The 21485-nt window shown below is 39.3% G+C and overlaps 1 protein-coding gene across 3 annotated transcripts in view; it reads left to right on the top strand.

Moving 5' to 3' along the window:
• The window catches only part of furina (furin (paired basic amino acid cleaving enzyme) a), an 83132-nt gene that overhangs the window by 51361 nt on the left and 10286 nt on the right, over positions 1-21485 (top strand). For all 3 annotated transcript variants that reach the window (XM_040135970.1, XM_040135964.1, XM_040135978.1), the window contains exons 7-14: positions 7027-7115; positions 11922-12094; positions 13375-13587; positions 16089-16189; positions 17307-17410; positions 17674-17791; positions 20914-21093; positions 21186-21310. In XM_040135970.1, coding sequence (XP_039991904.1) covers positions 7027-7115; positions 11922-12094; positions 13375-13587; positions 16089-16189; positions 17307-17410; positions 17674-17791; positions 20914-21093; positions 21186-21310 — 1103 coding nt within the window. The remainder of the gene's footprint in view (positions 1-7026; positions 7116-11921; positions 12095-13374; positions 13588-16088; positions 16190-17306; positions 17411-17673; positions 17792-20913; positions 21094-21185; positions 21311-21485) is intronic.

The raw sequence follows: 21485 nt of genomic DNA, 5'->3' as shown, positions 1-21485 counted from the left end.
CACCATTTATGGGAACAAATGCAATTAAAGTCCAAGGCCTATGGGGTTTGTTTTGTCAGAGAGATTTACATTTTCTGCCATTCGCAGCTTAATATGCTTCCTGCCCCCAACTCAGAGTTTGTTTTGGCCTCTAGATCACAAAGGTGCCATCAGGTCATTTCTGTAGCTTGGATAAGTAGAGTAAATCAACACCAGGATTAAGGTAGTGTGTGAAGAAAACAGCTTTATTGCATTGGCCTCTGCAGATGGCATTAGGAGTTGTTTACCACCACAGTGATTTCTTGCAGAGAATTGATTGAATTAAGTTCATCAGCATTAATGAAACAGAGCAAATCTCTTGGCTCTGGAGGGCCACTGCTCGTCTTCCCTCACTCCCAGGGTCTGCCTCAGTTCTGGCTTTAATTTCTGATTTGCTGTAATCTGCTGTTTATGGGATACTGGCCTGAGAGGCCTTTTCCACTTTTTTATCTCAAGGCTCACCATGATTACTGATGATAGGCAAAGAAGATTATAGTAAAACATGGATGGAAATCAAATGTCCCCAACTGAGGCAGGGGCCTGGAGCCGGCACCATCAATTTGGAGACCAGAGGGATACAGTCAGAGCTACAGAAAACATACTGTACTGTAACTTTGCTGTTGCTGTATCAACACCTTAAAGGCTTTGTCGAACATATAGGAGTTGGAGGCTATTGTGTGTATTTATTTTCATACTAAAAATATAGTTTACTTGTTTGGGGAAGTTTGGATATAAACATGGAAACAGTGCAAACAATATGCCGTCACTCTCTTATTCAGCCCAAATGAGGGTTTAAAGATTCTGCCCCAGTGTGTGAGACTGTTTTCACCACCACCGTCAACAAAACCCTAAATGATAGAATTTTTTGTGAAAGAATGTGGGAGAATATCCCTCCAGTGCAGCTCCACAGATCCACAGTCTATGCCAAGGCACGCTTAAGCTCCTTTGGCGGCTCACTGTGGCCCAGATCCCAGCTAAGACATTTACTATTGATGTTTCCTTCATTTTGGCTGCACCTCCTTCAAACCTTCTCTCACCTCGGCCCTTATCTCTTGCCACCCAGCTCTCCGTGTCTTCCCTGTGGCAGGTCCAAGTTAGAGGGAGAGAGTGTGTGTGCATGTGTGTGAGTGTCTATTTCCCTTACTTTACAGTGGGTTTTTGCAGATGCATGTGTAAATGACCTGTGGGCGGGCATGAAACTGCGTAAGGCTGTGTAAGACTGTAAGTGTCTGTTCCTTGCAGAAAGCACAACTCTGTTCACCTCTATAAAGCTGTCTTTCTTTTCCAGCATACGGGCAGCCCTGAGGATGGCTCAGTAGCAATGTGACCATTCACCCTCATGTTTATCTAAGACAGCATGGGATCTAGATGTTTCTCTTTCCAGGGTTTCGTTGACCTGTAACAGGACGGTTTCCAATGTGAATTTTCTGGTTCTAACCTGGCTAAACTGGCACAGTCTTTTGCAGAAATACTCCACTCTTGGCCCCTTGATTTAGTGCAGGGGTAACTAACATAATTTGACCTATGTTAGTCAAAATGACACTATTCAACATATGTGGAATTTTTCTTGATGATAATGATGCACAGTTAAGAAAAAACAAGGTATACTGCTGAACAGTACAAAGGCGCAGTGCAGACGGACTAAACAGTGCACAGTGTTGGATGACAGGACCTACTTAACAGTACTGCAAACAGTACTGATTTTTTTTTTTTTACCAGACCTTACATTAATCTCTCTGTAGACATTAACCTCATATTCCTCTCTTTACCATGCTCTATAAACATCACCAGACCTTTTGTCCTGTAGGCCAGCTCATTAGTAGACTGGCAGAACCACTAACAGACTTAAGAATGAGAGGAGCAAAACAGTTGTTCAGATTCACCTTTGAGGTTCAGAGCAGCTCAGAGCCTAATGAACAGCTAATGCCACTTGCCACGGCCTCGAGTGCCTCAGTGATTTTTTTTTTAAAATATAATAACTAAGCTAATGCAAGATAGAAAAACCAAATGAATGAAAGATGTTATGTGCCAGACTATGAATATGGGTGATGCCTTGGGCTCTCAAGATAAAAAAAAAAAGATCAAAGCTTTGTTGGACAAGTATGTATTTCTCAATATGTCATTGCAGTGCCAAACCTTATATTCAGAAATGCTTTGATAGACCTCCCAATTGAGTGTATACAAGAATGGCACTGTATCTTTGTGAAATTCTTTTGATATAAATGTTTCTGAAACTTTGGATTGGGTTTCAAATTTTCATACCAATAGCCATAATAATTTCACAAACTGCAGGAGCCAAATTTATAGCCTGTCAAGTACATATGCAGCACAACAAAACCAGCAGCATCAGTGGCAGATATTTCTAAAATAAGCCCCAGAAAACTGCTTTTATGCCATATTCTTTTTATTAGTGCTCAGGTTAGGGTGAATACTTTTCCCATCTTTGCACAATGTTCACAGACCCAGTTTGGATACATCTGTATGACAATAGCATGTCCCTTTTAGCTAGTCTCCAGAGAGAGACATTTTAGGTTCTTTCACAGCGATAATGGTTCTGCCAGCTGTGGGTATGAATACTGATCATTTTGTTGGTCTTGGGCCTGCAGCTAACTGTAGTTGCTGTAACCTGAGTTGTTCTCGCTGTAATCAGAACAAGAATTCACAGAAATTGCCCTTTTTTTTTTTTTTTTTTTTCCCCCCCAACATAATCTCCTATTATCACCACTACATATGTCGTAGGAATGCTGAGTTGTTGCACAATGTATCAGATACAAAAGGTGTTTTGGAGTTTCTTTTAAAAAGATTCTTTCATTTCTTTTTCCAAGAACCGAGTGAGTCTTCAATAAGGATTCTGTTGAGAAGGATTAGTGAGGACATGAAAGTGCTCTAAATACAAAACACATGTTCGTAACGTAACTGCTGTTGTGAGTGTGTTGAGATGAAAATTGATGCTGTAAGCAGTACAGATACGTAGCACATAGTCTTAACATGGACAGTTAATGTGTGAGATTGTGGGACTGTGGCCGGGACCCACACTATTTGACTGTTGCTTCACTGAGTTTTGTTCTTGCCTGCGGGAAGCTCGTTTAACTTTGGCTAGGGGAGTATTCATGGTACCCGAGTTTGGCATGTTTGGACATGAGTGTGCAGGGAAAACATTTTTATATATTGAAAAGACAGGGTGATGATCCAGATAAATTAAAAGATTTTTTTACCATGATACTTTATTTCTATAAAAATAAGTATTAATCTGCATAAACAGTTACACATGTATATATTATAGCATTCTTTGTAACTCGCATGTCTGAAAAGGGCTTTCCGAAACAGTAGCCAGGATACAATGGTCATTGCATGGGATCGAAATCACGTAAAACCCTTAACTGAAAATCATCTCATAAATCCTAAAACAATCTCTTTTTGCGTTGCCTGCCATGATGTCTGACTTCTTGACATAGTTATTACAGCATGGCTGAGTTGGTTCAGACAGTTGAATAGTGGTTGAATCGTTTCAGGTATTATAAGAGATACTGACAGTCTTTTCAATGAATGGATTTGATTTTCTAAGTGCAGTTGAGAGTTAAGATCTCTGTTATCTAGTAACTGAAGTCCGTCAGAGAATCTATCAGGCTGATTTTAGAGCTGTGATAATTAATCTGTGTTACTTGTTAACGACTGATTGAATAATGATGTACTTGTAGTGACTGATAGCTCTTTGTTGTTGTGTTGCTGCAGACAGTGTCTGAAAGTGGTTTCACTGGAGCACTTCATGTGACGATTTCCTGTGCTGTTCTGTCACCTCTTTAGCCTCTAAACTCTGGCCCTGGAGGTTGAATCCATGTTTGGTTTCATGTGATGCCAATCTCATTAGTAGAAATGTGTGCATACAGACAAAATGAGGACGTTTAGTCATGCCTTGCCGTCATTGTCAGAGCACTGGTAGCTACCTCAGGCATCTCATCGTGACTGATCATCCTGTTGACAGAAGAACTCACAGACTCCTGGTTTCTAATTAGATATGGAATAATTCTGCAATTGGAGATTTGGGCCATAAACTATTAAAATCTTTACCATGGGTGCTATTTGTAGTATAATAAATTAGCAGTAATCAGTTTAATGAAGCATGATAATGGCTTAGGGCTGTGTGCATGTTTGCATATGTGTGCAGGTAATGTTACTGTGATGAATAATGTCTTGCAAAGGTCAGAGCAGGTTCAAGATTTTATTTTCTGTAGAGCACCAAAGTAATTGTCACACGTTTTACATGTTACATGTTTTAGATAGTCATTTCATGCTATTTTGTACCGCTGCTCTACTCCTTCATATGGTTTCAGATCCTGTTTTAGGGCAGTTGTTGTTATGTAATGATACACCTATTTGCCAAAATCTGCATGCCACACAAAAAAATGTAAAAGAAAACTGGGGTATTGTAATCAATTAGTCGATAGACAGAAAATTAATCTACAACTATTTTGATAATTGTTTAAATCAATTTTTGAGTTAAAATGCTAAAAATACAGTGTTGCCAGCTTTTTCTAATGTTGATGTGGTTTCCTCTAATGTTAAACTGAATATCTTTTGGATTTTGGAATGTTGGTCTAAAGTCTTTGAAGACTTTAGACCAACATGGGAAACTGGTGGGCTTTTTTTTTTTTTTTTTTTTACTGTTTTATTACATTTTATGGACAAAACAATTGAATTGAAAAGTTGGCAAATTGTTCAATAATGAAAATAATCCTAGTTGCAGCCCTCACTCTAGGTTAATATATGTATTATAATTCATTCTTCTTAGGAATATCATTAGGGTTAGTGTTGACATTGTAAACCCAACCCAAACACTGAAAGTCTGCTCTGTTTCTGAGGTCAGTGACCTATATTGATGAATTGTGATTAGTGATACATTTCCAAATATGGTACTAAATTGAATCACCTCCAGGTATAAAGACTACTACTGCTAATGTCTCTGTTTAAACTGTGGTTTCACCACCCAAACTATGAAAATCTTGTCTGATTAATTTAACCCAAGACACCACCAATAGTTGTGCTCATAAACTGCAAATTGATAGATGAATGAAAAAACGTTTATATTGAAGGCTCCTATAGGTCATGTTGAATAAATAGCAAGGAGCAAGCTGCTTTCAAAAGTAGCATTCATGCATTTGACACATAGATGCACTCCTCCTCACATTCTTATTGACCCGAACAGTGAGTGGGAGCAGTAGAAGGAAATCTTCTTGTATCCACTTCATCACTCCCATGAAATCACTCCCAAAAACCTGATTATGCAAGTAGTTCTTGCATAATCAGTTTCAGAAACCGAGGGCTTCATCTCAGTAACAGCATTTGCACGCCATGGGTAAGTCGACCGCGTAAATTACTGTAATGGATGTGTCATTGGAGGAATTGGAAAAAGGCCTGGGTTGTATAGGCCTGTGCATGCCCGGCATCCCATTGCAGACACCCAAGCTTCTCCTTATCTTTAGCTGCATCGCAAATGCTGTAGGACATAAGACTCCAAAGCCAACAGATGGGCACTTCCAGATGTTAAGATAAAGTTCGCTGGAGAATTGTCCAGATGACATTTCTCTCTCTCTCTCTCTCTCTCTGTCTGTCTGTCTGTCTGTCTGTCTGTCTGTCTGTCTGTCTGTCTGCTTTAATGTCAATAAAGATGTTTTTATAGCAGCGCCTCTGACCTCATCTAGCTGAAGTCCTGCGACGCAATACAAATGTGGTGCCGATGTTGACTGTGGCATTGACAATAACCTCCACCCTCTCAGCTAATCAGCATGTCTAAAGAAATCTCTGGGGACTGGCATATGAGTTACAGTACCCTGACCTTCCGTGATTATACCTTTGCCTTTAACGACGGTAGAAATCTTAATGATTATCAGAATTAGTCAGGGAAAAACGGGTTACAGTTAAAAAGAACTTCAGGTAACATGGTTAATTTGATTTAGTTTAGATTATGTCCTTTATATCTAATTAATAACTGATAATGGCACTTTTGGAAGGTTACATGTTCACATCCTGACAAGAGACATGGTATATTGTGTCAGGTGAGGATGTTCACTGGCGATGTGTTTTGATTGCTGTGTTTTTGCTTTGGCTGGATACCCAGAGTGTCTTAATGGAAGCCTGTTGGCTTAGATAGGTCCTTCAGTAGTGAACGTCCATTGTTTTTGCTGTTCCTGATGTTGTACAGTGTTGCCTGTGCTCCAGCATTCCTGTCTGGGAATGGCTGCAATCCAGTGGGGATAGTGCCATGGTTTGAAGGGCATTAAGAGTGCATATCCATCTGGCAGACCAGGGGAATGCACCTGACATGAATGTGATGATCAGCCACTCTGTAGTGAGTTCTTGGATCTCTACATTGCAGTGCCTTGAGCTTGATCTTACTACAGAGGCTCAGACTTAATGAAAGACCCATTGTGAAAATGGCAAATCTAATTCACAATTTCCTCCCATGTGTGATGATGGTATGTCATCTCATTTCCCTTTTCCCTTGACTTTATTCAGGCCCTGTAGGCACTCCCAAAGTTACTAATGTTAGAAGGCAGTAGATAATGTACGGTGGTCCCCACTCATTGTCTGAATGTTTTTTTTCTGGACAAATGGGAAATCAGATTTGTTTAAAGGAATCAAAGCCAAGAACCTGTCTTGAGTTTGTTTTGTCTCAGTCTACAGTTCGACCACAGTACTGGAAGGAGCACATTCTTTCACAAGCAACTGTTGTCAGACAAGTACACTACGTGTGTGCGTGCGTGCATGCATGCATGCATGCGTGTAATACTGAATATCTACACCATTCAGCCGCAACATTACATTGACACTGGTAACTGGTTTTAATGTTGTTGATCTGTGTGTGTGTGTGTGGGTGTGTGTGTGTGTGTGTGTGTGTGTGTGTGTGTGTATAGTATACAGTAAAATACTGTGTCATTAGTTGAATGACAAGGAAGGATGAGTTGTTTTCTCAAACATGCCTCTCACTTCCTCATTCTTTCTCTACTACAGGCATGGAACAAGATGTGCGGGAGAAGTGGCAGCAGTAGCCAACAATGGGATATGCGGAGTTGGTGTGGCCTACAATGCCAAGATTGGAGGTACAGTCCAATAAAAATAAGTGAATTATTGATTTAATCTCACAGGGGCACACCTTAGAGTTATCCTGAATTTCTTTTTTGACTGCCAGAATAGCTGAAATACTAGTTCTGCAGAGCCAGTGTTATTTTCAGTCCATTTCTCAGCCACAGCATGCCACCTGAATCTCATTGAGCATCACCACAGTTGTGACGTGGATTGCCATTGCGCTGTAAGTGTATTTGTTTTGCATGGAGTAACAGTATTGAAAAAGCACAGTAATATCCAGTTTCTGAAATGATACAATGCTTTAGCTTTTAGGGAATTTGTGTGGACTTAATGTCAGACTTACTGTTCTCAGCTTGTACACAAGTTAAACAAAAATGGCTGATATAACTCACTTTTAATGTTTGGCCCCTTTGTGTAGCTACTGCAATTTTGTGCAAACAAAACATTTCAATATAATTAAATTCAGCACAAAACTACCACTAGCAACAGCCACAAAAAGCAACAGATTTGAATTGACACCTCTGACATTGTGTCAACAAAAAATCAATATTACAGGCTTTATTTATTATAGAGATGTTGTGCTGGGTTGTATAAGATTTTACAGATGTACCTAATAAACTGCTAACTCATTTTGTTTAGAGACATCTCGTTGTGTTGGTCGTGCCTCTAAAGAATTGAGAGAAAAAGAGACAGTGGGAGTGCTCAGAGTTTTACTGTAGTACTACACACTATAAAAAGCTGTCTTTATAGTTGAAAGCAAAATGCCCGCTACGAGATTTTTTTGAAGCCATGTCACAGACAGGCTGATGTCAGATCATCAGAATACACATTTGGCAGGTCTTGTTGCCACCCTGCTTTGATGTCGATCCCCCCCGCTGTTTTGAATGATGCATGCTTGATGCTTGATTGTGTCACTCTGGTCAGTGAAATTTCATCACCGTTTGTCTGTCACCACCATTATGCGCATGCAGAGTTTTGCTGACTTTTATCTTCGTCTCTTTCGATTTAAGAAAGTAGCTCCAATAAAATAAAGACTGAATAAATTTTTGGTAATTGAAAAAGTTTGGGTTTTAGACTCTTGGTATGACAAAATACACACTTTAAAGACATCACCTAGGGCTCTGGGAAATTGTAATGTAATTGCATTTTTTGCTATTTTCTGGGCTACATTTTCTAGATAAATGATAAAATAATTAATTGAGAAAATAAATGGCCTATTAATAGATAACAAAAGTAATAGTTGCAGTCATAGTTTTTTGTAAAAGGGGCTAGAGAGAGAGAGAGAGAGATCATGCCTAAACTAAAACGTGATTTATTTATTTATTTTTGTTTAACAAGCCTATGTACTTTCTTACTCTCTTACTATATACTTCTAATGTGCTATCTTGATACCTGACCACTTTTTCAGTGAGCGTAAAGTTCTTGTATCAAGGTGTAAATACAAAATGAGTGAATTTTAATTTCTCATATTAATTTGTTTGTTCTGAAAAGTCACCACCCTGATGAGTCGTTTTGCTTCTGCCCACAGGGAAAAAAAATTTTTGTAGTTTGTGTCTCCAGTCTTCAAAGAAGCTTCAGTGGCTTTCTGATATTAAAAAAAACAAAGTTGATTGATTGCTTATTTCTTGTTCCTGTGCTGAGGATGTGTTGTACTTTGAGTCTGATGGTGCATGCTCTATCTCATTACCCATCCACTTATCTCAGTAGTATCCAGCTTAGTCTAGTATTTATTATCATTACAGATGGCAAGTGGGAATATACCATATGGCATTTTCTAACATGACAAGTGGGCAGTAGCAGGAGCAGCAGGCGACCGGTGTTGTGAAAAACCTTCACGTGTGCTTTTATACACACTTAAGGCTCTTTCCCATCAGTAGAATCAGAAACTACAACTAAAACCAAGTTCAAAAACTACAAATGTGTCTTTATTTCTTCATGTTTGCGTTTGCTCTTCCACTACACTTCGAGAACTGTGAAGCAGCAACAATTTGACAGTTGTAAGGTTCAAGTATGAAATTTTCCCTGGCACAGGTGCAGTGATTTACCAAACATTCACTGAACATTCAACTGACGCATGTAGAGCACAGAAGCACAAGAGAGTCCAGATAGTGCAAGTCCCACAATAGCCGGAAGCCTGGCAGGTAGATACCAAAATAGTCATTTTAAATCCAAAGCAGCCAGACAATTTTATTCATTGTGATGGCCCGGGAGTGTATATTGGAAAGGCAGAGTGCAGAGGGAGCGGTGCACATGTATCTTCGACGCCACTGTACAAGATCACCTGCCTGTATACCACCTGTAGAACTACAGCTCATTATTCAGCTAGGAGACTAGTAGGAGTATTCATAAATTTGTTGGGTAAAAGTAATCCTCCTGTTGAATCGAAAAAAAATTTCAGTTCCAAAAAAAAGTACATTTAAGTAAATTAAACATGAGCTTACAGCAGTTTGGTCAGAGCTGCTAACTCTGAGGGTCACCAACCCAAACTCTCTGAGTCTTGTCCGAAATTTTCATTTTCATTCATTTTCCTTTATTTTACTTACTACCTGTTGCTGTTGCAGTTTGTGCCGGCTAACTCACTGCTGATATTGAAAGGAATAGTTCAACATTTTGGGAAACACATGCATTGACTTTCTTGCCAAGAGTTGTATGAGAAGATCATTTACACTTTTCATGCTGTTTGCGGATATTTGGATTTTGCTACCTTTGGACAGAGCCAAGCTAGCTGTTTCCCTCTACTTGTAGTCTTTGTGCTAAGCTAACCATCTCCTATTTAAGCGAATTTCCCCAAAAGTCAAACTATTCCTCTAAAATCGGTTCTGATTTCTTGACTTTCTTGACTGAAGGATGCAGCAAAGGGCACAAAGAAACGTTGTTCTTTCAGAATTTGCCAGACATAACACTACCAAGTATAATGTATCTCCAACCAGCAGTTGTTCACATTTGTCTCATTTGTTAAAAATGGCTTTAATTACTTGTCTTAATTAGCAGCGCGATCGGAAAGTTCACGGCCAACTCATAACTCACCCTCCTAACATTAATATTTTTAATACTATACTATGCATATACATAAAATTGCAGTGAACTGTGATTTACTACCTGCCTTAGTCTCTGGTTTTTGGGATAGATGGATATTTTGGACAGGGGCTTGAGATACCTGAGTGTCCTCAGCGATTCACACAGCCCTCTCACAGAAGTGCAGGCTGTCATGGAAACACTAGCAGCTCAGTACCTGGGTTTGATGCTTTTGGAGAACTTCATAGACCCAGTGCTTGGTTACTTTAACCCATATATTTCGGAATGGAGTAACCTGACCTGCAATGCTTCAAAGGGGGAAATTAGTTGTTTTTAAGGTGCCTTTGATTTCTCACCTCTCTTTCTTCTGGAGAACATTGTTGAGAGAGAAAGAGTTCTGTTACAAGAAAACCCTCTGAAATTGAAATAATTGGTTAGGACAAGCACCTCACTCCCTGTATACTTACCCTGCATTGTTGTGTGTGTTTGTGTTTGTGTGTGTGTGTGTGTGTGTGTGTGTGTGTGTGTGTGTGTGTGTGTGTGTGTGTGTGTGTTTTATCTCTGGTACAGCAGTGTACTTGCAAATCACTTAGAATTCACCTTATAAATGAGCCTTAGTTCAAGCGTGCCATTAAACATCGGCTGAGTTGTTCACTTCTCTTAAAATAAGAGCAAGTCTGATTAAATTTACACTGATCCAGATGCATCAATTTCACCCAGACATGTAGAGGCAGACAACTAATACTTTCTTTCGTCTTTTTATCTACATTTTCGGTCTCAGAAATCTGCTTTACACTTGAGGAGGCAGTTCACCCAGAATGCAATTGATCTCGTTCCATTCCTGCCCCCCCCAAAAAAAAAAAAAAAAAAAAAAAACAGTTCACGCTGTAAAACAAATCATAAGAGATGACGTTTGATTTACATGGTGGGGTCCATATTAACATCACAGAGGAAGCACAAATAACGAACGCCAGCAGCATGTGCTGCACCACTGCATTACCTGTGCAAATACACAGCACTGCAAACAAGCGTGTAAATATGCACATCAAACAGCACCATAGCAGCGGTGCTGTGTCCCTACACATGTCAAACCTAGCTGAACATGAGCACACAGTCAGGTGAATCTACAGAGTTGTAACACTATGATCTATGCACTGAGCTGCAGATTAGAGGAGCAGGATCCTGCAAGATCGCCATCACCACTAGATGTTCCAGTATGCAATATCATGTTTTTTTTATTTCACATATTCTTCTGTCTTGTCAAAAAATGTTACATCCATTACCCACAGTGAGAACTATAGACAGTTCGGTCGGGGATTCGGTGGTGTTATGCTAGTAGTGATTTATGACACAACACTGTTCATGTAGATGCCCAACAACGTAATCGAAAAGTCAAAAGAGATGGGGTACTGATTACTGAAAGGTCAATATGTACGGAGTTATATACTATATATCTAAAGTAAATTGTAGTAGATTAATATTAAGTGTCAACTTACAAAAACAACTAACACCAGATTTAGTTTTGCATAGAAAATTACTCCTCTCAGCATCGTGGCATTTCACTAAAAATATTTAATTAAAATATATCCTTTTTGTGCCACCTGCAAAGCCTACCGTGTTCCCAGTCTTCCTCCGCACTGATTCTCAACTAAGAGTTTTACTTTGGTTCTATGTTCATTAGGTATTCAATTTCATATTAACTTTTTAAAAAATTCAATTCAAGTACTAAGAAAACCTTTCTTTTTTTGTCATCTGGTCTGTGTGTGTCTGTATGTATACACTTGAATTTGGGAACATGGCTGCAGGTGTGCGTATGCTGGACGGTGAGGTGACTGACATGGTGGAGGCCCAGTCTCTCAGTCTGAATCCCCAACACATCGACATCTACAGCGCCAGCTGGGGCCCAGAGGATGATGGCAAAACTGTTGATGGGCCTGCCAAACTTGCCAAAGAAGCTTTTCTGCGTGGAGTTACAGAGGTGTGTGTATGTGAGTGTTTGTGTGAGACAGAAATTATTTACTGCTTGTGTGTGGCTTCTTTTCAGCAGTCAGTAATTGAGCTGTTCAAGCATGAGAGGACACAAGCGGGAGGATCAAAACAGTTTTTGACCCTTACAATTATGAATCGAAAGGAATGTCCTCTGAAAGCCACCAGGGAGGAAAATCTTGGAAAATGAACAGAAACAGCACCGACAAAAAATAAACATAAAAAGTTCTTTTTAAAAAAAAAAAAAAAAAAAAATTGTTGTTTGTTCAGGGGTGCTTCTTAAACTGCCAGATCGTCTTTTAATTCTCAGCTCTTTCAGTTAGTTGGCATGTGGTCGCTTTAAGTGTGCGTAAGTGCTTCATTTAAAAAAAAAAAAAAAAAATCAAGGTTGTTTTAAAAATTCCAATCAAACGTTTACTGGAGCTTTAAATTACTTGACAAGCATTTCTAATCAAAGGCTTCCAGACACATGCCTAACTATATGCATACACAAGTATAGAAATTTTAGGGGGGTGATTTTGACAAAATAGTCTGTCAGCATCTAATCCTGACAGACTGATGGCAATCTGAATTATTGACCAAAAAGGAACCAAACTGTCGTGTTGTTGGTAGCAGCACTTGTTTTAAGGCATGTGGCACATTGGGACTGTTTCAGATGTGTAAAATGAACCAGTCAACAGATTAATAAGCATACAGATCACACCCCAGGCACTCCCATCTGCACTCCATGAATCAACATATCCATCAAGCTAACTCTTGTTATAGACTAATAGATTTAAGGCATGTATTATAAAGTTGATTGGAAAAGCTGACACTGACTACTAAGATAATTGCCACAGTGACAGTGCTGTCAGATGGTGGTGTGGGTGGTGCATAGCTGGGTTTGATCAGTGCAGGGAGAGATGGTGCCACTCACTACAATAAAGTGGCTCTTAGATGAAAATGATTGCACTTCAAAGCCTGAGAGGTTGGATGATTCATTACATCAAGCTGTAGTCATATAGTGCCTTTTGTATTGTATTGCTGTTTTGCGATATTTAGCTCTTTTTAATTTACTGAGTGACCACCCTGGCCCCTGTGATGTATGCTGGGTTTTAATTGGCCCCTTTTGAAATGAGCCCTGAAATGATTATGTCCTATAATTGGAATTCCCATTAAGATTGAATGAGATTTTGTTCTTTCCTTGATAGTGGTGGTCTGAGACATGAATGAATGAAAAGGTCCGTAGTTGTCTTTCTTTCTGTTTGTCTGAATGTACTGTGTGTTCTCTAGGGTCGTGGTGGTTTGGGCTCAATCTTTGTGTGGGCTTCTGGGAATGGAGGGAGGGAGAAGGACAGCTGTAACTGCGATGGCTACACCAACAGCATCTACACCCTCTCCATCAGCAGCTCCACCCAGAACGGGAACGTCCCCTGGTACAGCGAGGCGTGCTCCTCCACCCTTGCCACCACTTACAGTTCGGGGAACCTCAACGAGAAACAGATAGTGAGTTGTGGTCGTATCCAGGGCCTTTCTCTGCCCATCCTTGTTTCCATCACACTAACTATTGGCTATCACACTGAGTTTCTTCTTTAATGTTGATGGTAAAATTGCTAGACTACCTCTTTCCCAGGTAAAGTTTAGTTGACCCACAGTGTCTGTTTAACTGTAGCTGCTGAAATGTTGGACCAACTGGTACTGATCCAGTCTGCAAATTGAATCTTTTAGCAACCTATAGCAACAAAATGGATTTAGAACAATATGATGTTATAATCAGAAATGAAACTGTCAAACCATCAATAAAATGATCTACCAAGAGAAAATGAATAGATAAACTTTAGGATGCTTGATTAATCTTTTGAGTCTTTTATCATACAAAAATGGCAAATATTTGCTGGTTTCAGCTTCTTAAAAAAATATGATTTTCCGCTTTTCTCTGCTTTATTTCATTGTTAATTGAACATTTTTGGGTTTCGAAATGATTGCCAGGCAACACAAGCAATTTGAACAGTTCACAATGGAATACGTCATAGGCCTTTTTCAGCACTTTCTGACATTTTATTGACTAAACAATTACTCAATTAATTATTAGACTAATTGATAGCTTATTTGATTATAAAAATAATTGGTCATTGCAATACTGAGTAACTAATTAGCAGTGTTTATGTAACATATCAAACTGGTTGGCACAGATAAGGAAAATATGAGAAGAACATTTTATCTACTCTTTTCACTGTTTCTAAACCTTTAGGAAAGCCACTTGATCATGATGTATATTAAATGCATCTATGTTTTGTGCATACATATAGCTGCAAGTAATGATTATCTTCACTATTGATTAATTTCTAGATAAATTGATTGTTTTGGTCTGTAAATAGTCAGAAAGTAAGGACAGTCCAAAACGCAAGGATATTCGGTTTACTATAACAATAGACTAAGAAAAACGGAAAATATTTGCATGTGAAAACCTGTAAGGAGTGAATTTTTGCCTTAAAAAATTACTTGAATGATTTAGTTGTTATCAAAATATATCAGTTTTGTGTTGAGTTACTAACCAATTAACTGAGGAATTGTTTAGCTGTCTACATACAGTATACAGTATAGAGCTCCTGTATGTGAAGCTAAGTACTTGGATCTGCAGCCTTGTTCTATGTTTGCATTATTTCTTCATACTCTCCTCCTTTTCTTCACTGGTCCTCTGCTCCATTCATTACCTCTTGGACCATTAAAATTATTATGAATAGTGAACGGCTGAAAGTCCATCTGGCGATCTGTTGCTGTTTAACATTCTTGTCACAAACGCAGAATCAAACACACACATAGGCGCGCGCACACACGCACGCACACACAGACACACACTCTTTCTTTTTCCAGCACACAGTTAAGCAGCCAGACCAACTGGACAGACAGCTTATGACATCTCTGTGACATGTGGCTGGTCCCTTAATGCGTCAGTGCTGTACTCATTTAATTGTGCTGTCACTCATGAATCCAGGAAAGAAGAGATGGAGTAGCAGAGAGAGGGTGGGATCTCTGGGGTATACAGGAGTGAATATCTTAATGTCTTTTTTTTTTTTCTTTTAATGTTTTTCTTTTTTTTTTTCTTTTAATTTTAATTTTTTAATTACACTTATATTATTCTTCTCTTTAAGTTTAAAGTAAGGGGGATATAGGAAGCTCCTGAATGCATAATTGGACCACTAAAGTCAGTTCTGCCTGTGCATGTATTATTCTGTTTAGTCTGTTAAGATATAATTTTCTGGAGGCTATGCGGTGGTCAGCACATTGAGCAGATTTTTGATTCCAACTGCTTTCTTATCAGTCATATTCAGCTGCATAAATTGACCTCCCTTTTAGGACTATATAGCGGGGGACTGGGGACTTTTTGCGATCCAGTGTTTTGTAACCTTTATCCTTCCTGAGATGGGTTTACAAATACAAACACTCTGGTTCTTCTCCGCCTTGCTTTATATTCAGGCAGCTTCAGAAATTCACACCTAGGATTTGCCCAGTACAACCACAGCTGCTGTGGGTCACTGAGGAGATATCTGCTGGAGCAGTTCAATCTAAAAAGAGTGTTGTTCAAAGACACCTCACTGTTGGTTGTTGAGAGAGGGAGAGCATAAGTTATACAATTTCCCGGCTTTGATTTTCCAGCTGGCCCATGGAGTCATGCAGTGGACTTTCTGCTCTTAAATTCCCATTTCTTTAAACATTAGGCGATTTCTGCTTCCAGCAATAAATATGAGATAATAAAAGAAGGAGTGATGGGAAAAAAAAAGATTTTTTGCTCAAGAGGTTAAATATCTTTATTTTTTAATGTGAAAGCACAGGTGAGGATGGACCAAACTTATAAAACTTAATTAGTGGAGGATTAGGTGCATTTATATTTGTTTTCTAACAACAACAAGCGAAATAATGCCCCAAGACAATGTATTTTTACCTTAAAGAAAAATCAGTTTTTGTCAGAGTTGTGTATTTAAGCCCACCATGTTCATCCTCCTTAGGTGACTACGGACCTCAAATCAAAATGCACAGACTCCCACACAGGCACCTCTGCCTCTGCCCCGCTGGCTGCTGGGATCATCGCTCTTGCCCTTGAGGCCAAGTAAGTGCTCATCACCATTTTTCTGTGAGTCTTACCAAGCCTTGCAGTTCTCTTCAGCAGTGCAGCCTCATTTGAACCTTCCCAGTCTGCATATTTCCCTGACTTTTGTTGATTAAAATCAGTTAATCCTATGCAAAAGAAAAGTATTAAAATATAATCTGCACAGAACAAACTCATGATTAGATTCTGGAGTAATTATTCTAGAAAATCATTGGTCATTTTGAGAACCTGCATATACACTGATTTATTCAGAAAGCTTAAGTAGTTTGAATTAATGCCCCGCTGTTATCAGTTTCTAGCATTTGGTTAGAAGTTTCCTAACTGCAGACTGGTCTTTAAGTGGTAACAGATAAATTTTATTTATTTATTTTTTGCATGGACTTTAAGAGGCTCAGTTATAAATTTAAAATTCTTGTACTAAATCAGGCCTTAACTGCTGTTGTTGTTTATGCATTAGTTGTGCTTGAGTATCCCCATTTTATAAATTACTTTTTGACCCCTCTATCTGACAGATTTCAGCTTTGAACTGCCTTTACAAACGGCACAATTTGATGCAAGCACTAATCATTCATATGCAGTCACACAGCACTAATGGAGGGACACACATGAACATCAGAACAGTCTCGAAAATGAGTAATTAGTCTTGTGACTGAACAGTGTAAGAAAAAGATTTGCAATTATTTTACTAAATCCACAATAAGATCAATGGATTTAGTTATGTAGTTAATCACAGCAGAGAAGCAAACCCAACCGTGACCTCCTGTAACCCTTTCTCTGTGCCTGTTCCATTCAAAGCACCACGGCTGCAGGCAGAGTAGTAACTTAACACTTTTTCAGGTTTTCTCTTCACAGGCCATTTTGCCAAAAGGGAAACTGATTGCAAACACATGTTGACTAAAGATTTAGTGTAATTCAGGAAAGAATGTGCCTGGTACTTCATTGTATTCTGTATTTAATCAGCTATCCCCTGCAGGTTAAGACTATAGGATGTATTGTCAGAGGCCTGTGTTTGATCTGTTTGAGTGCCTCAACTTGATTTTTAAGCCAGAGTCTGTTTTGTGTTTTGTGTTTTCTGTTTGTGTGTTTGTGTGTGCGCTTGCATATACACATTTTCCAGTAAAAACCTGACCTGGAGGGATATGCAGCATCTGGTTGTACGAACTTCTCATCCTGCCCACCTGCTCACCAACGACTGGAGAACCAATGGGGTTGGACGCAAAGGTACAGCACCTCCTTCCAAGAACTCTTCTGCCCTCTGTAGTTGCAGAGGCTCATTAATATGTAAAAAAAAAATGTATATAAAACCAAATTGTCATAATAGATACAAGGCACTGGAATTGGACAGAGCGGTTGTGTGAGAGCTTCAAATGGCATCCACACTGTGTTGTTCATCTATAAAGCTTGAGCTAGCAGAGTGAGGATGCTGCTGACAGAAGGCCACCATTCATGTGTCTGATTCCTCTTTTCTCTCTGGGTGTCTGCAGTTAGCCATTCATATGGATATGGTCTACTTGATGCCAGTGCAATTGTAGCACTCGCAAAGACGTGGACCAGCATGGGGCCACAGAGGAAATGTGTGATCACCATGGTCTGTGAGCCAAGGTTAGTACAACACACACACACACACACACACACACACACACACACACACACACACACACACACACACACACACACACACACACAGAGCACACTGAATTCATCTCCTTACAAATGTCAATACATATTAAAGCTGTCACTTACAAAAAAAAAATCTGGATCAAACTAATTACAGCTAACCAGATAGCCTAATCCTAAACTACACTGTAAAATTAATGTCCGTCTGTTCATCCGAAGGTGCCTCTGCTACCTCACTTGAGTGACAAGCTAACGTTTCTAAAAGACAGTTACATATTGCAGTCTAGAGTTACTCTGCAAGCAGCCTTCCTTTACCCACAGTTTTTTTTCCATCTATGTGGCAAATCCAAACTATTTCCTCAATGTACCTCTCAGATAGTTTGATGTCATGATCAACACAGCTAGCTAAGTTTCTCCATTTTTCTTTAGCAAAGAGAACAACAATATCCTTGATTTCTTTAAGATGGACCGTGTATTTCAGGATTAACAAAGCCAACGTGATCAGAAAGAATTGAAAATGATAAAATAAGAGCAGTCAATGTACTGTTACAAGATATAGCACAATAAGTATGCAGTAAATGTGTTTTTTTTTTTTTTTTTTTTTATTGTTGCATTGTTGTTTGATATAATCTCAGCCTGTGATTAAGCAGCATGATGAGATAAGCCTGAATGTATTAGATGCAGTGTGTGATACAGAAATTGACATTAAATCAACATAACCATAACAGAACGTAGGTGTAGGAGATGCTCATGTATGACTGAGGTGTCATTCTTTGCTGCAGTGACTTATGTCTTCATCTTCATCTTGGCTCTGGGTGCCTGTTGAAATGCTCCATGTCATTCTGTGTATGTGTGAGTGTGTGTGCATTGGTGCAGCAACTCAGCTTAGCTCAAGAGGGAGCATTTAAAAGAGAAGTAATAATTTGTCAATTTATGTGTCCTTTTATTTTTAAGACTCAATATTTCTCCCCAGCCATTTTATTCTTTCTTCTCCTGGCGTCGCAGTCTTAACACTGTCGGAAGTTTCTCTTCATTTGGCGATCCTTGTCACTTCTCTCGCTGGGTTTGAGGTTTCTGTCTCTTTTATTGCTGCTATGAGATGCTCAGAGCAGATGGTTCGAGCATCTGGGAGCAGCAGTCAAGGCAGGTTATTCAATTTACATTTTAGGTGTTTAGCTGAGTCACTTATCTGGAGTGACTTGAAATAAGTGAGCAGGTAGGGGTTCAGTTTCTTTCACTGTCAGTTACATTTGGTCATTACCTCTAACAGAATCATGACAGCATTCTCAAAAATCAAACTTATGATCACAATTACAGTGATTGGCTATTTACTTTGGTGTGTGTAGCATTGAGATGATGGATGGGGTTTTGGTTGATATTCTGTGTATCAGAAGATTTGTTTGTGAATTTCAGAGTAACAGGAGTTTGCAGTTCTGTGATTTGAATTTTATCAGAGACAACCTTTTTTGGAAAATGGACTGTGCCTCAAAGCACGACGTCTTAGCAGAAAAGTTCCTGTAAGCATGTGTCTAACTGAATAAATGAGCATAGAGGCTTTGTTAAAATAGATGTCAGAGTTTTTGAATGGGATAGTTCTTAGAGGATTTACCAGACTTAATGTATATTATCACTGGGGCTGCAAAATTTTGTTTCATTGAAAATTCAACTAACTGGAGTATGGAATGAGCTCGAAGCCCTGACATAGCTTTTCAGAAAGTGATTTGTGATTCAGAAACTCTCTCTCTCATTTCTCTGTATCGTACTCTACCAAATGGATGGCAGTTCTTAAGGTTTGGCTGGTTCCCAGAATATTTTTGGTCGTGCTGAAAAGCTTTATACGCACTAGATTAAAATGCACAGTCGTGTCTCCCAAGGATTATTGCTGTAAACAGATTTAATTTAAAAACTATTTCACAAATGTTAGATTCAAATACGTAATAAAAGTGTGATTGGCAGATTTTTCATCACACATTGCAGCAGGTCTGCTTTGAGCTGCTAAATGTCAAGTAAAAGACAAATTCAAGCAGAAAGCAACTAAAAAATACAATAATACTGTTAGTATTGTGCTGAGTTGGTCTTTTGGCTTGTGTTGTGTTTTGATGACGCTGAGCAGAGAAATCTTGTGTTACTTTACAGGCATCTTATGTTTTCAGATTTAGTGTTTACCATCGTCAGTTAGGTGACCTTCAGCTGTATCTGATCCTAAAATGTTGATGATAAAAAGGGTCAAAGTTGTTATCTTTCTTTTTAGATCAGTTGCCCTCGTGCTTGTTCATTTTCCAGTGACTGAAGTGCTGGTTATAGGTTCGTAGCATATCCCTTCTTCTGTCTTTCTTTGTGCGTGTCTGTAAAAACAGGGGCCATGCCTGCAACAGAGCCACAAATTTTGCTTCTCCCAGGCCTTAAATCACAGACGCCTGTGCCGCAGTGGTCAGCTGGCAATAATAAATCAACTTCAGCAGCCATTTGTATAAATTACCATTTCCTCCCCCTATGTGTTCTGACTCTACCCAGAAACACCAGAAAATACATATCGCAGTAGCCCGACCATGCAAATACTGAAGTGCTGCATTGTTATCGATTTGCATCATAAAAACAGTCACTGTGGGATTCATTGCTGTAGTGCTGCCAATTAACATTTAATATTGTTCCCATGTGAGGCTACTTCAAAGGTCAGAGGCATTTACGTAGTGTTTTAATGCCACATGAAATATTAGAGGTAGTCCTGGAGAGACTCTTAAAAGAGCGTGACAGTTTAGTAATCATGCCGCATCACTAAAACCTCGCACTTTTCCTCCTCCTCCTCAGAATTGTCGAGGATGCGTGTAATCTCTTAAAAGGATTTTTTTTTGGGGGGGGGGTTACTTCCACAGAGGACACTGGTGCTACAGGTTGTGAGACACTAATCTTGTTCAAGGCCAAACCCCTAACCCTTCGCAGGCTTGACACTGCTCTGGACCGAAATGTCACTCACGCAGATATCTGAGAGGAAGCTTATCCAGAGCTCAGAACAAGCCAGTAATGATTTCAGCAGCACATAACCTACAACTAATATACACCACTGTCTTAATGAGTGTTCGTTATATGTTGTTTCTCACGTTTGACAGGAATATTGGCAGCCATTTGTCGATTAACATGAGCGTGGATGCCTGCATCGGAACAGACAGTCATGTGACCTCATTAGAGCACGTTCAGGCCCGGCTGACCCTGTCCTACAACCGGAGGGGAAACCTGGCTATCCACCTCATTAGTCCTGCCGGCACACGCTCCACGCTGCTCCACCCCAGGTACAATCACACAACTACATAAAACACACAAACATACAGTAACTGTTGGTAAACACTAACCGCTTAGATTCCTGTTTGTCGTTTTCCTGCAGGCCTCATGACTACTCATCAGAGGGTTTTAATGACTGGGCTTTCATGACCACCCACTCCTGGGATGAGAACCCCACAGGGGCGTGGACGCTGGAGATTGAGAATGTGGCTGGTGCCAGTGACTATGGTGACACATCTATGTTTAAATTAACATTTTGCTGGATTTGCTTGCATGTTTGTGTTCACATCTAGAATTTGCTGCTATTTTAAATAGTGTTGCAACTAATTATTATTTTCATTATTGATTAATCTGTTGATTTACTTTTTTTGATAAATTGATTAAATTTTTTGTCTGTGTGTGT

This window comes from Xiphias gladius, chromosome 1 (assembly GCF_016859285.1).
Source record: "Xiphias gladius isolate SHS-SW01 ecotype Sanya breed wild chromosome 1, ASM1685928v1, whole genome shotgun sequence".
Classification (NCBI taxonomy): Eukaryota; Metazoa; Chordata; class Actinopteri; order Istiophoriformes; family Xiphiidae; genus Xiphias; species Xiphias gladius.
The sequence above is the reverse complement of the archived record's forward strand: the minus strand, read 5'-3'. Positions and strand labels throughout refer to the sequence as shown.